This window comes from Biomphalaria glabrata, chromosome 14 (assembly GCF_947242115.1).
Source record: "Biomphalaria glabrata chromosome 14, xgBioGlab47.1, whole genome shotgun sequence".
Lineage (NCBI taxonomy): Eukaryota > Metazoa > Mollusca > Gastropoda > Planorbidae > Biomphalaria > Biomphalaria glabrata.
This window is the reverse complement of record NC_074724.1, coordinates 24,575,233-24,591,666: the sequence shown is the minus strand read 5'-3', so window position 1 is coordinate 24,591,666 and position 16,434 is coordinate 24,575,233. Positions and strand designations below refer to the sequence as shown.

Below are 16,434 nucleotides of genomic sequence, written 5' to 3'. Positions count from 1 at the left end.
GTTGCTTGGTCATGCGCGCTGGACTATCCCTATGGTCCTGGGCTCACATCTTGCAGGAGGTTTGGACTAGGAAGTAAATTATCTTCAACTCCGAAGGAACATCCAAAACATGTAAAACATTTTACAAAAAAATAAAACATTGCCCTTGGCGGGGATAATAGAAAGTTAGTAACCTTTCACTATTCACACTTTGTTCCTCAAAGGGGTGAGTCAATTTTCCAATAGCAGACACTTTCACTTTAACTGTTATAGAAGGAAAATAGTGTCTCCCTGAAGTTCAAATCCTTTGGTAGTCCCAAATGTTATCAAATTAGAGCCCTCAGAAAAAAAAATTATGAATTAGCATCTGCTTTTTACCTTATCAGACAGAAAGATTGCTTTTATCTAGGCTAGAGAAGGGAGCCTTATAGTATTGGCCATTGTACTGCTCAAAATGTCTCAACAGATTTAAAAAAAAAAACCACCCAGTATTTTTTTTAGTACCATATTAAAAATGTTATTACTGAAAGAGTAGATAAAAAAAATATCTTTAAATTTTATTTTTCAGAACTATGCTTGAACATAATAGTCCATCTATTAAGCCAGTGATGCCCAACCTAATTCGACCTGCGGGCCATTTTAATTTCCGACACTCGTGTCGCGGGCCACATGAATGAAAACGTAGGCCTACAAAAACGATAGACTTGAAACCCGTAGATGCTGTGCTTAATTAATTAATGGGATATTTGAAATGTATATTTTTTCCCCGCCTCAGAAGATAGCTTCATTTCAGTACTAAAAATATCAGCAACATTGGGCTTCATCTCTGTACTTAGAATATGTGCTAGTTTTACAACCGAGTCATTTTCCTTTCTCTTTTTGGTAAAATATTCCCATCAATCCTCCAATTTCTAGGCTTAGTTTAACAAATTTTTATTCGTGGATCAAACCAAGAATGCCATCATATTTGCTTTATAATGTTTATATGTTTGTTGTTTTTTTTTAAATAGCCACACTTTCTTTATAAAACAAATATGTTGATCTATTATCATGTTCCACAAAAAAGTAAAGAACCATTCACTTTTCCTGGTTGAAAAAGTACATTCTACACTCAAATACCTATTTCATAAACCCACAAATGTTAAATGTCATGGCACCAATAAATCAGGAGAAAAAATGAGGGCTCTAAGCCCCTAACGTAAGTACAGATACATTTTGCACCTTCTAATTATTTTTATTTTTTTTTTTTTGGAAAAAGGGGGGATTTTCTACACTTTGTGCCTACATTTCGGCGGGCCGGATGGAATCACGTCGTGGGCCGGATCTGGCCCGCGGGCCGTACTTTGGGCATCACTGTATTAAGCTAATAATTTGTTGGCATTGAGGAAGACAGACATTGTCACTGATTTTGTATTATTGGGAAGTGTTAAAAGATAATACACACACACACACACAAAACAAGTAAAAAGAAAAATACTACATGTAGTAAACTATACATTCAGATATTTTATTTCCCATTGTACCTACACCCCAATGGGTCTACCATGACCCAATTATTTAAATTGTAATCAATACTAAATAGATCATAAATTCATATCAAATACTAGATCTAAACGTATTCATCAAATACAGTGATGCCCAAAGTACGGCCCGCGGGCCAGATCCGGCCCGCGACATGGTTTTATCCGGCCCGCCAAAACGCCAAAACAAAATTAAGAAAATCACCCACACCCCCTGCCCAAAAAAGAAAAGGTTGAAAAATGTAACTTTACCTACATTAGGGTTCTCTCTTTTTTCTAATGGATTGGTACCACGACATTGAACACTTTAATGTAAAATGTAACAGTAAAAGTGAACGGATCTTTACATTTTTTGTTTGGAACATGATAATAAGCCAACATATTTGTTGTATAAAGAAAGTGTGGCTGTTTAACAACAAAAAAAAAAAAAAACAGCATATGAACAGCATTATGAAGCAAATATAGCGGTATTGATGGTAATATTGAACACAAAGAGACAAGAAAATTAGTCGGTGGTAAAACATGCTAAAATGTTGCTCACATTTGAAGTACAGAAATGAACCCATTTTCCGACGCGTGAAAAACAAAATAAAATCAAAATTCCAATTTGTTAATGTAAGTACTATATCCATGGGTTTCTCATAAAATTAGTTTAAAGTCAATTTCATTTCTGTTTTTATTTTTGTTACATTTTCGGTCATGTGGCCCGCGACACGAGTGTCGGAAATTAAAATGGCCCACAGGTCGAATTAGGTTGGGCATCATGTTAGACAACCCAGTTATATAAAGAGAGGAAATAAATATAACTGTTAGCTTCCCTTGGCCTTGAGCACCATACTTGGTACAATAATTCATGAAGTGGATCATTATGAAGTTTTAATAAAATGTATTGTCATAAACCTCGATAGGATAATGAAAAGTTAACAAAGTAAAAGACTGACGATTTTGACTTTTTTTTTCGAACGTGTGAGTTAATAGTAAGTTTAAGTAAGAAATTAAAAAATGCACAAGAGAAGAACCACAGTACTAACAGTGGACTCCTCATAGCGCAGCAGTCAGTGAAGCTCATGATATTAGCCTGTCGCCATATAAGATGGAGTCTAATAGATCTAGCTCTAATTTAAAATGTCGAAAGATTACATTAACCGTTAAGCATTGATCGGGTCTGTATCAAAATAAAGAACAAACATAAATGCGATATGTTTTAGTTTGGAATGGAATCCAAAAAATTACCGGAAGCACCAATGTTTATCTTTCTTGCAGGAACAATATCTTACAACTCTAGAATTCTCAATGAAAAATGAATCACACTATTTTAGTTGTATTTCTCCTCATTTGTACAAATACTGTTCTAATATTTTGCCAACTGGTTGTCAACGTTAGAAATAAAGGAGGTGATACTATTGTGGAGAAAATTTTATCCAATGTTACGGAAGATACCGTCATTTTAGAATTTCTAGGATCCGACGGAATGTTTGTGACTCAGTTCATTGACTTTAAATCAGTAAGTTTATCTGCATTGGCCTGATTGGCATTTTAAAATTTTAGATTGACATTAGATTAGATCTAGAGCTAACCCTAACACCTTAAATATAATAACAAATATAGGTTAGGGGTACAAATATAAGTAGTCATCCTTATTCTCCTTAAACTTAAAGAAGATTCTGATACTTCATAAAATTAAGTTCATTTTCTTTTCTATCTATGTCGAACCATTGTCAAACTTTGAAATTTTGGCCTATAGGTGTCCAAATAGCATAAACTACTCTAGATCTAGACTCTAGAATCTAGATTCTAGACTTGTACAAATTAATATAATTATATTTATTATTAAAATATTATAATATAGCTATCTAAATATTATATTCTAAATCTAGTTTCGGTACTACTAGACATCTATATTCTATATTTATCAAATATGCCATTGTATGGGTAATTAAGATCTAGTCTATATAGACATAGACATAGAATCTAGAAAAGATAAATCTAGATTAGATTATCATTAGCGGCATTAGCCTTGATCATAAGATCTACTATTATCTAAACTTCTACTAATTCTAGACTCTAGATCTAGACAATTGTTGAGCTGTTTTTGCCTCATCTTGCTTGATCTAAAAAAAAATTAAAAACCACCCAATTTTTTATTATAGATCTCTGTCGTCCATGATTCATCAATGTTTTCATAATCAAACTGTTACGGCACTTAACTTCATCACAAGGTTGTGGCTGCATTCATCATTACTCAAAGACAAGCCTTATTAGTTTTTGATTAACTTCAACTCAGAAAAACTTCTTTCATATGATGTGACAGTGATCGGAATAGTCAATGTTGTCATTGTAATTGTTGTATGAAGAGCTATAACAACATTCACTGATTCAGAACATCAGTATTCAAAAATGATCATAAATAAAATGTAAATCAAGAGATGTCTTAGACTCTTCTTTAAAAGGATTTCCAGAATCATGACATAATCAAGCCCATACTAGCCCCAATGGCTTAGTAACTGACATTATTGTTGGGTTCAATTAGGGGAAAATGTATATTATAAAATGCCATTATGGTTCTGTTACTAGCCCTAATGGTTTAGTAATCTAAATTTTATTGGGTTTCAATTAAGGATCACCTTCATTATGTCATTATCATTCCAATGCTGGCTCCAATGGGTTTAGTAATTAGATTTTACCTTTACCTATCCCTTAGTCTTTGGACCGTTGCAAGATTTGTCCACCGTCTTTCTCCATTCCTCTCTGTCTTTTGCCTTAGAACCTCTTTCAATGGCAGGCGTCCATTTTTTTATGCTGTCCTCCCATTGTTTCAACAAAATTATATTTTATTAGGGATAACATGTTCAAATTTTTTTACCAGACAGACAGAGTGAGTTAAATAAGTTTTGTAAAAAAAAGGTAATTTATGGTACTTTTTTTTTTTTATAGGAAATGCAGATTTTTCGAATGTATGTTCCTGGGGAAGAGGAATTGGGACAAAGCCAACCTCAGGCTTTATGTTTCATTACAAGGTTCATGCGAAGTGACTTAATTTCTTCAGATGCCATGTCAAAATTAAGACAGGTAAACAAGCTTCTTTGACAATTTATATTTATTTATCTTGTGACACATAGATATGACGAGGGCCATGAATTTTTCAATTGTTAAATATTTCAATGTATAAATAAGATGAGTTTCACTTGAAGTACAAGCCAGATCCCAATCACAACTTTCTTTTCTCTGCCATTAGCCATAAATGAATTTCATGCTTGACTGAACACCATGCCTACTAGACTAAAACATAAACAAAGTACAAAGGTGTAAAATATTCATTAAAAATAAATTCAGTCCCAAGAGGGGTTAAACTAGAAGTGCAACACTTGGTCAAATTGTCATAAGGCAGCTTCTAAAACTTCATCATTGGGATATGTGGCCAAGTTGTATAAACTACTTGTCTACCTTTAGAGGGATGAGTCAATACCCTGATCAACAAAAGAACATTTTAATTTGAGGTCAAACCTTAGTTGAAATGTGATTGCTGAGCTGTCTAAAAGCAGCATGGAAACCTTTGAGATAGCCCTCTCCCAGCAGAGTACACTGAGCATGCTATAAGATATTAGAGGACAAGCTATTAAAAATAATAATAATGTAGTCCCAAAAACTCGACTCTCTATAAATTGGCAGTACAGAGCTTGCCAAAACACTGTTTTTATGATACAAGGAAAAAAAAGAAGATTCATAAAAGAAAGAAGGAAAGAGAATAAGAGCTGGCTGTTTCATTTCATTGTAATAGATACAATAACTCAGGGGCTACAAATTGTGTAAGGTGGATTGTTAAAACATGGCCTGATTATTGTAAGCTCAAAAATAAATTTTAAAAAGGGATGTTTCGGTCATAACAATATTAATCCTAGTTGCAAATCATCTGGTGTAGCTGTTGTGTAATGCTAGTTACTGTATAATGGTTACTGTATTAAATTAATTTTGCAATTTCCTGTGGTATTTCTTCTTATAATATTGGACAATTCATTCTTTGTGGGTTATTAAGCAAACCTTGGGGGAGCTACCACCTTCTACCAAGCGCGTCCCCAGATTGCGGATAGGGGAAGGACCCTGTGAATATCAAATAAACAGCTGCTGACCAACTGGTTTGCAGTCATGGAGGATGAGGTGGAGTATTCGAGTGGTTAGAATATTTATTAAAAACATCTCAGAAATCCAGGGAAATGATTGCAAAAAGCGAGTATAGGGCTCTCTAACTTTAAACCCTGGTAGATGAAGCTCGTTAGCTAGGGATAGCAGTTCATCTAGGAGAGAAAACTCAGAAAATAAACACCTGCTGCCTTGCATGATCAAAGGCTATGGGAGTACACCCAAAAAGAAAAGCAGGCTGAAGTCGGAGTCAATTGGGCTTCCTGGCGCATAACACATTGGCACACAACTTCATCTAAGTTGGAGTTCAGTAACAATTCTAATAGATGTGGTGTCCTGCCTGTGGAATCCCACTGTGCAGGTAGGAGGCTGGCTCTCCGCCTCAAAGGAGCCCACACAAGCGAGCTGGTGGTTCTTCTATCTCTGCCTGTGGAGCCAGGAGCAGGGAAAGAAAGTAAAAACTTTTCAAGACCAAAGGTCTAAAAATCCTTCTATGGAATGCAGAGGGCATCCAAAAGAAAAAGAAACTCTAAAAATATTTCTGCATGAGAAAGAAATAGATTTAGCTTGCATCCAAGAAATTCATTTGAACAGTAATCTACGTTTCTCCATTAGAGACATCAGACAAGATAGAGAAAACAGACCCAAAGGTGGAATCCTCACCCTCAAAAAAAAATGACATCCCTTCCACAGACATAACTCTGCCCAACTTCTCAGAATCAGAAATAATAGGAACTAAGCTGATTCTCCCAGATGGAAATATTAAATTATTTAACTGCTACTTCCCACCAGACAAGGAAATAGAGATTGACCACATACAAATACCTGACCAAGAAGAATGTCTTGTCTTAGGGGACATGAATAGTCACTCTCAGAGCTGAGGATACCCAGACCTCAATGCCATTGGAGAAGAAATCAAAGCATGGCAAGCAGAGAACAGACTTATCTTGCTTAATAAACCTGAGGATAAACCAACCTTTTTCTCAAGAGCCTGGCTAACATCAACCACTCCAGATCTAGCCTTTGCAACTGACAACATATCAAAAAAGTGCACACAAGAGATGTTGCAGATCAACTAGCCACCAGTGACCACAGGCCCATATTGATCAGTATTGATACCTCCTTTAAAATATCAGAAAACTCCACCATCCCCAGATGGAACTGTAAAAAGCCAACTGGAACTTATTTCAAAGCTCACAGACCTATATTCCACTTCAATAAACTGCAAAACAAATCTGGTTAATAAGTCATACTCAGCTTTCTCCAAAGGAATCCTCCTAGCAGCTAAGGAATCTATTCCTAGAGGAGTAAAAAAAAGATTATATTCCCAACTGTTCTGATCACCTACAACAACTCCACAATGCCACTATTGAAGCCAGAAACACAGTAGAAAATAACCCTTCTATAGAAAATAACATAAACCTAAAAGCAGCTAACACAGTTTTCAGGAAAAGTTACATTTCCTCTATGAGGAAAAGTTGGCATGAAAAAACAGAACAACTAAACGTAGATAGAGATGGCCACAAACTCTGGCATATAGCTAAATGTCTCAACCAGGAAGAAAACAGAACAACTCTTATAGTTATAGAAAAGGACAACAAACCCCTGATAGGCCAAGAAACAGCTAATGAATTCATAAAGTATTTCCAAAGCGTAGGACAAATACAAATCAATGTAAGCAGAAATAAAAATGTAAACTCAGAAATCCAAGAAAATAATAAAGATAAGAAACCAGCTTACTCCTTGGGAATGACCACAAACCTTAAAATGAAGGAACTAGATTAAGCCCTCAAATGAAAACAAGCCCTGGGTCCAGATAAAATTTCTAATGACATGCTTCTTCACTTGGGTTCTTAAGCCAAAAGAAAACTGCTTTAAATATTTAATGCTAGCTGGAATTCTGGCAGAATCCCAAACATATGGAAAAAAGCCATTATGATCCCTATACTAAAGCATGGCAAACCAAAAATAAACTGGATAGCTACTGTTCCATCAGCCTCACTAGCTGTACTTGCAAACTTATGGAAAGAGTGGTGAATAACAGACTCACTTGGATCCTTGAGTCAAATAACCTACTCACTGATGCCCGGGCTGGCTTTAGAAAAGGAAGATCCACAGAAGATCAAATCACCTTCACCACACAAGAAATAGAAGACGGCTTTCAAGAAAAGAAACCAACAACGATTGTGTGGGTAGACTTAGAAAAAGCATTTGACAAAGTCTGGTAACAAGATCTCTTACTCAAGCTAATCCACCATCACATATCCCACAGAATGTACAACTGGAAAAAGGAATATCTAAATCATCAAAAAGCTTTAGTTTGCATGCAAGGGCTAAGAGGTCACACAGTGGGTATAAAAAAAGGCGTCCCCCAAGGAGGAGTCCTATCCCCAACATTTTTCTTAATATTCATAAACGATCTAAATCAAAACCTACCAAGAAAAGTTAAAAGCAGCATGTATGCAGATGACCTAGCCTTAATTCGCACAGAAGAATATGAAGGAACATCAAAATTTCAATTACAAGATGCTCTCGATAAACTCAATAAATGGTCCTAAGACTGGGGCATATCCATCAACACAAAAAAGACAACATATACCATCTTCTCATTGTCAATAAAACAACAAACAATAAAATTAACATTAGATAAGGAAGCTTTAGAAAAAAAAATGACAGCCCTACATATCTTGGAGTCACCTATGACCCAAGATTAACCTGGAAAAACCAAATAGATAAAACAGAGTAAAGGCATCCAGAGACTATCTCTTATGAAAAAAATTAGCTGGCACAGATTGGGGAGCTAATCTCAACATCCTGAAAAAAAAAGACCTTTACCAGTTACGTAAGACCTGTTCTAGAATATGGTGCCACAGTATGGGGCTCAGCAGCCTAAACCAACTTAAGGAAAATAGACAAGGTTCAAAGCATTAGTCTAAGGATAATGACGAGCAATCAAAACAACACCCATAAGAGCTATGGAGGAAACCGCTGCCCTGATCTCTCTGGATGAAGAAGAGAAGTAAAAATCCTTTCCCAATTCACTAAATTAGAAACCTTGAAGAGACACCCACTCAAAACAAAGATTCACAAAACTGGCACAAAAAACTGTCTCAAAAGGACCAATTTCTTACAGGAATTTCTAAACCTAAAAAAGAAACACCAACTTGAAAAAATAACTCTGGAATTCACGATACATCATAATGAATCTCCACCCTGGGACGAAAGCTCTCTTCCTACTATAAGAGACCATATTGAAAGGACTACATTCCAATAGAACTCAAGGAAATAGTGAACTGTTTTCTACAAGCTCATTATCCTAGCAATCAGTGGATCAGAGTTTACATGGATGGCTCATCCCATAAAGCCACCACAAATGGAGGAGCTAGAATACTCATCAAATGGCCTGATGGAGAAAAACTAGAAAAAATCCATTGCAACTGGAGAGCTCTGTGACAGCCACAGAGCAGAAAGGGAAGCACTAGACATAGCTGCTACCATGCTAGCAAATCATCCAAGTATCCCACACCGATGCAAAAACAACCCTCCAAACCTTGGAAAACTCTGATTCCTCTTATATTAAACGACTCAGGAAAGCACTTACAAAGCTCAACAACAGCAAAAATCTGTTAGTCAATGGATACCAGCTCATATACAACTAGAAGGAAATGAGAAGGCTGACACACTTACCAAGAGTGGGAGAATGAACTCACAGTTAAACTCTGCACTCTATCCAGAAGAAATGAAGAAACTAATAGTAAATAAAATAAATGAGAAATGGACAAGCTCTTATCCAAATCACAAGAAAGATGATGCCTATTATAAGCTATCCCAACAAGATCAACGTCTAATCTTTCGACTCAGGACCAGACACAACAGAATGAGACAACATATGTACCAGAAGCTCAGAATTGGAACCAGTGAAATTTGCCCATGTGGAGTGTCACCAGAGAATGCTGACCATGTCCTCCATAACTGCTCTCTTTACCAAGAGGCCCGTTCAAGACACTAGCCCCAAAACACATCAAAAGAAAGAAAACTATATGGAGAGCTTTTGGAAACCACTGCGGAGTTCATCTCATATATTGGTCTAGTCATCTGAACACTCCAACATAAAAATGAGAATGAATAAGAAGAAATCAAGCAACCAATACATACAAGTATAATAGTGTAATTTCTTCATCTTTTTAACTTCGTTTTCCATCATTTTCACAAAGTCTGTTGTCCCATTGAGTCACATTAGGCCGTTTTTTTGCTTCTTTACTGTAAAATAATGATAATTGTATTCTAAGACTGTTGAGAAACATAATTTTTTTATCTTTTGTTCTTTGTTATTCTTTTACTATTCTAAAATCAGTCTAAGTTTATGCTACATTGTAAGACTGTGTCTTTTATGTTTCAGAAAAACCCAACTGCAGTTCGAACACCCGAGGAAGAGAAAGAGATGGTGACCTACACTCTTGACCTCACAGTCAATGTTGAGAAAGCTGACCTTATAACTCCATACACCTTCAACATCTGCAGTGAGGCCAAGGACAGCTCTTATACACAGGAAGTGGATCTCAAAACTATTTCAAAATGTGAGTTGCATGACATCCAAATGTGTTTATTGGTTGGCTTTGTTTTTTACTAGAGGTTTTTAATGTATTAGATATGTCCCACCAAAATAAGGGGTCAAATATACTGCCAATAACACTATATTAACAACTAGGTTGTTTTAAAACTGAAATATTTAATTAAGTAATTCAGTAAATATAGAGATAATGATAATGGCAATATCTTTGATTCCGGAAATTAAGGATGAGTGCAGTGTTTCACATGACTACGCAAATCCAGTTGTGACCTACATATTTTTAAACCTGTGATAATGCAACGTTGTTTCTGCATTAGCCTGTTGATTATCCAGTTGCCACACTTTGATTAAGATTTCTTCTGCTGAGAAGAGAATAATTATGCTCCTGATCTAGGAAGTTCTCACCTGCAATTGTGCAAGTGGGATCCATTACAGTAGCTCCAGACGTCCAGACTTCTATATGTGAAAAAAACTGGAATGTTACTTTGGATGTTTGATGCCTGAATTGCTGATGTTTTATTGCTAGCTATGAAGTCTCTCCCTGGGTGGGATCACAGACAACTGGGTCAGATAAGTCAGCTGAGACAATGACAGACACACATCCAGAAAGAATAGAAGTTGATAAATCTGGCTTTGTAACCAGGTAGTGTTGACAGATTAATTTAAGGAGCTGTTGGCAACTGATAAGTGTAGCTTTCAACCAAGTCAAATCAAAGAAAAATGGAGATATATCATTAGCCTGATCTCTTGGTGTTCCTTTGTCATCTCATCTTCATCAATGTTGCAGTGTAAGAGTAGGCCAAGGGAATATAAAAAGGGACTAATAATACATAATAGTGACAAAGTCTTCATTCCGAAGATTAAGTATGTGTGCAGTGTTTCACATGTCTATGCACACCCAGTTGCGACCTGCATATTTTTCCACACCTGATGCAGACAAAGCTGTTGTGTATAGGCAGTCTATTTAAGTTTCCTTTTTGTCTTCTGCGCCTGTCTTCAATAAGGGCTTTTCTTTAGGACTCAAATGTCATATGGCTTTTGTGATAGCTCTCCAACTGTCTCTTTCAGAGGCTGGCAGCTTCTTTCCTCTGCTCAATCTATATTCCACTATAAAAATACCTAGCACAGACTGGATGCACTAAAACAAATCCTAATTAATAATATATAATAAATAGCTCAGACAGATTTTATTTCCAGGCTTAAAACATTTGCAACAATTTAATTACTAACAAGTAATGAATGGTTCATTAATATTTATTGCGCACTGTTGGATAATGTGAGAAGTTTTGGGGTTGGTTGGTTTGTCTGTAGCTGTAACAAACTGTTTCTCTATAGTTATCAGGATACATCTTGTGACACATGAGTGGTGTTTCACCCACCACCTATTTAAGATCTAACAATACGCTGTTCATTTAAAAATGTTCATTTAATTGAAAGTCAGACTGCCGTAATATCAGGGTCACCTGACTATTAAACCATAACATTGTTTATGTACATTCTTTCATAGGTAAGTGTCTGGTGGTAATAAATTAATGGTCCTATATTGAGCTTATGCTTATAAGTCAACCTATTTCTTTATCATTTTTTTTTGGTAAATACATTATTTCCCAACCAATGTAAGATTTTCTAATGTGTATCATTGCTTTAAAATATTTTTTTTTGTTTTGCTTTTTTTTTAATTTTTCAGCTCTGGCTAAAGACTATGTTTCTTTGATTAGTGCAACTTCTGAATTGCCTCCATATAAATTCCCAAGGTGTAGGGAGTTGCCAATTGTCTCAAAGCCATGCACATGTGAACTGCGGACTTGCATTGGTTGGTACCCTTGTGGCCTGAAGTACTGCCATGGTACAGACTCCAGTGGTAAAGTAGTCAGCTACAGGTGTGGCATCAAGACCTGCAAGAGATGCGTGGCATTTGTTTATGTTGTGAATTCAAAGTTTAAATGTTTATGGGACTCGTGACCAAGATGACTTGGACTTAATTTGGACACGTGTGTGTGAATGTAAACGCCTAAATGAATCCTCTAATTGGAACACAAATGCACTTTAAACGGTGAGAACTTGTAATCAAATACTATTGTAAGGAAAGAGACAGTTTTCAGTGATAATAATACACCTTAATAAAGCAATGTGCTTGGTATGTATTATTGCAAGCCACACTTTGCTTGTATAGATTGTAAACTGTATACACACACACACATATATATATATATATATAAATGTCTGTGTGTAAAGTAAATGAAATAGTGTTCCTGCAAGACCTAAATTATATTTGGTGCTTAGTGTTCTTTCATTTTCTATTGCTAGCAGTTTACAGTGGTGGTGTGTAACCAGCATCACAAATCTATTGTCCATTGATCTTCTCTGGGTGGACTGAGAAGATGTTGAAATAGAGCTGACGCATTATAAATAATCATTTTCTGAGTGTAAATCTTAATTTCTTAAGTGGGGCCACTTGTTACGTCTTCATATTTGATGAGACTCTTTAGACATGAAAACGACAAAGCACGGTTTATAAATACTGTAATCTTTATTAACACTGAAAAACACTTTCTTGTTCATATTCCTCCATTTTGTTTTTTCTTCCCCTTTCAACACGCAATCGCACCATTTCACATTTACACTAAGATGCGCACGTAACACCCCCCCCCCCCCCCCTGTTTAACAAGTTCGATGTACTTAAGACTAAGTTATCAACCCACCATGTTCTGCTGGACAGTCAAGCTATCTATGACTAACTAGATTCTTAATTATGTCAGACTTGGCATACCTAAGAATAACTAGAAAGTGACATTGTCCTTGAATCTGAAGCTTGAAAAATGAGAAAGAGTGCAGTATTTTACATATTAATGCTTTCATATTGAGCTGAATGAGATGATAGTAGTCTCAGCCTTAGAACAAAAGTATATATTTTTTTACTTCTACTTTTGATGTTACTGTATGCTAAGATCACTGAGTAACGAAATGAAACAGTTTATTTTAGAGTTCTTTTGATATTTGCTAATTATACAAATACTAATGATAGTTTATAACAATGTCTTTTTTTTTTTTTACACAGTTTATATCAACTCACTCTGTCTGTCTGTCTGGTAAAATGTTTGAACATGTTTTTTCTCCCATTTCTCTGATCAAGTTAAAACTTTGCACAATTATTCATTGTACCTGACAAGACACGAATTAATAAAAAAAAAAGTTAATTAATTATTGGTGATTATTTATTTTGCTTGATAGTGAAATAAGGTGAATAAATCCTACTTTTATGCGAGATGTTGATGTATATTGAATTTAATCCCCTTATTACCGGTACGTTTTGACAAGTTTTTTTCTCCCACTTCCCATTCTTGGATCAAAGGGAAATTTTGCTGAATTATTTAGGTGATGACAATACACAGATCAGTAAAAAAAATTTACCAATTAGTTAATCAATTAGTATTAACTAATTAATTTTGTTTTATTTTGCAGGAAGGGAACTAAACCTCGTCATTTTCAGATAAATGGCAGTAATTAGTGGTTCTTTCCCTTACATATAATGTGAAAAAAAAAAATCTTCTTTTCATTTTTTAGAATGTGACTGTTCTGTGGGATAACAGAGAGATCTTTGTAAAGAAAAAAAACAAAAAAATAGATCACAATTATACAGATTTCTTTTTCTACCAAGCCCATAAATAATTTTCCCATTAAAATTTCTTTCTTATTTGATGTTTTTTATTACTAGTAAATTATATCTTGACAAGATAAAAAAAAATTGTATCTTTCTTTATAATTGTCATAACCTTTCCACGTATACATTTTTTTTTTCATTGAATACTTGTTGGCCTATTTTTTTAATTTTTTTTTTAAAGAACATAAAACATCTGTATGAAATTGTGTGTGTATGTGCAAAATTATTACAGTTGGAAGTGTAAAGGCTGTACATTCATACATTCAATTTAAGATTCATTATTTATTTAATATATTGCAATCAATAATGAACCTTTCGAATACTGTATAGCAATGTAAGATGAAATTTATACAAAGGTCTTTGAGTCTCAAGATTGAGGAGAAACATGGAATGGATACCTCTGGTTCAATATGATATTGTCAGTATGTAAACAATTTTTTTTATTGTAATGCTTATTTTTGCAATAGCTTATAACAATTTGCAATGCAATGTATAACTCTAGTTCAATGACATTGATCTGATTACTATTTGTGTGATACTTGGTAGTCTGTTCTTGTTTTTTGGGTTGTGCCATTCAGATCAATAAAGCAACTATTTATGTTTTTTGTTAGATAGTTATTTTTGTTCTGTTTAATTTTGCTCTTAAAGCTTTGTGGTTTTCTCATAATTGTTTTTAATGTGTTATTATAAATCAGTGTCTCTGAACCTATATAGAGCTCATGAAACTTGGTTAAAGGGAGAGAAACTAGGTAAATTGTTTTTCGTTCGCCAAAAAGTTCCAACAAATTATTATTAGGTAAATTTACTAGGCCTTAAATTAATGATAATATTCGACATACAAAAATAATACCTGATCTCTTCAGTAGTATGTTTTTTTTTTATCTTTTTTTTTTAATTTATATTGTCAACAAGTCTTTACATGGCACGTTTTCTGTTAATTCATTTGATCACATCGAGTCCTACATCGAGATTAATATTGTCCATCCCCCCCCCCCCCCAGTTCTCCATAGGATAGAAATGAGAAAACTCCGTAGCCTCCACTGTCCAATGAAAGCTCTGTAACCTCCACTGTCCAATGAAAGCTCTGTAACCTCCACTGTCCAATGAAAGCTCTGTAACCTCCACTGTCCAATGAAAACTCCGTAGCCTCCACTGTCCAATGAAAGCTCAAGAAATCACAACCGTGAGGAATTATCCCCTGCCCTGAGCCCTTTCCTCATCCAAAGATGGCTCTCATCAGGACGGCATGGTGGTTATGGAGGCTGGGCTTCAAAGAGCCTTCAAAGTATATGGTAGCCAACTGAAGAGCCTTTCAATCTTCCTATATATCTATTCATGGCCTCTTCTATCTTTTTTTCACTATGACAACACTATCTTTCGACCCACACATACGTCAGCTCTGCAAGGGTCTGCAGCTGCGCAGATTAGGCCAGATCCGACCATAGTTGGCAACAGAAAAAGCTATCTGTGGCATTCATACTCTCCCGCCTTGACTACTGCAACGCTGTGCTAGCAGGTTTACTTGAAGACAAAATCGTCAAACTGCAGCCAATTCAGAACAATGCTGCTTGAATAGCTCGATTAGTCCTAAGAAAAACAAGACGAGATTCTGCCACTACTCTCTTGCAGACACTCCATTGGCTTCCTGCGAACGCAAGAATTGACTACCAGGTGGGCACACTTTGTCATCAGTGCATCTATAATAAAGAAATGCTCTTGTAGCTTAGTGACCTGATCACTCCATATGTCCCTCAGAGAACACTGCGCTCTATGGACTCCACGTTTCTTCCGCAATAGTTACGGTCTGCGGGCTTTTTCACTGCACGGACCAAAGGTTTGGAACTTCTCCCCATTGATCTCAGACAATATGCTACACTACATTCAAGAAGAACATTAAGACCTATCTGTTTAAAACTTTTTAGATTAATTTGTCATTTTAGCTCTCGTGTTTATGTTTGTAATGTCATCATATCGTCTTGAGCCTACATTTTTGTTTGTTAACAGCGCTCTGTAACTTAAATTATTATTATTATTATCAATTGAAAACGAAACCCTTATACCGTGGATCTTAAAGTTTCACTAAGTAAAGTACATTTCACCCAATACCGGTACAGCTATAGTTGAATTAATACTGAGTTAACTTTTGGCTTTAGGTCTAGTTCTTTATTTCAACCCCTTAGGATTTAGGTATAGACACAGAAATGTAGTAATCTATACTAGTCGACCGGCGGCGTAGCATACGCCGCTATTTCGCAGGGCCGACCTTAGGCCACTGCAACCTATGCGACCGCAGTGGGCCCCGCACTTTCATAGGACTCGCACTTTCATAGGACCCGCTATAATTCAAGTTGTATAAAGTATTAAATTAAACCATTTTATAACTTAAAACAGATTACCCGCGCCCTCCTGACGATTTACCAGGAGTTCCTGAAATCTCCCGAAATTGCAAAATATGCGAAAAAAGTCCTTAAAATCTACGGAAAGATATACACAAAATTGTTATTATGGGGTTTCATTCAATGTGGAAAACGCCAATTTTAAGCACGGCATTATGCATCAGCCGTAAT

General features: G+C 35.6%; 1 protein-coding gene across 1 annotated transcript; it reads left to right on the top strand.

The window, feature by feature from the left end:
- Nucleotides 1–2,737: 2,737 nt before the first annotated feature.
- On the top strand, nucleotides 2,738–14,469 carry LOC106055205 (out at first protein-like). The gene is made up of 4 exons (XM_013211392.2): nucleotides 2,738–3,003; nucleotides 4,434–4,568; nucleotides 10,036–10,213; nucleotides 11,894–14,469. Exons 1-4 carry the CDS (start codon nucleotides 2,800–2,802, stop codon nucleotides 12,166–12,168), a joined length of 792 nt encoding a protein of 263 aa, XP_013066846.2. The 5' UTR covers nucleotides 2,738–2,799; the 3' UTR covers nucleotides 12,169–14,469.
- Nucleotides 14,470–16,434: the final 1,965 nt, after the last annotated feature.

Coding starts and splice junctions, on each gene's coding strand:
- LOC106055205 (XM_013211392.2), top strand. CDS start 2,800: ATGAATCACACTATTTTAGTTGTATTTCTCCTCATTTGTACAAATACT. Junction 4,569..10,035: donor CCATGTCAAAATTAAGACAG/GTAAACAAGCTT, acceptor TTTATGTTTCAG/AAAAACCCAACTGCAGTTCG. Junction 10,214..11,893: donor TCTCAAAACTATTTCAAAAT/GTGAGTTGCATG, acceptor TTAATTTTTCAG/CTCTGGCTAAAGACTATGTT.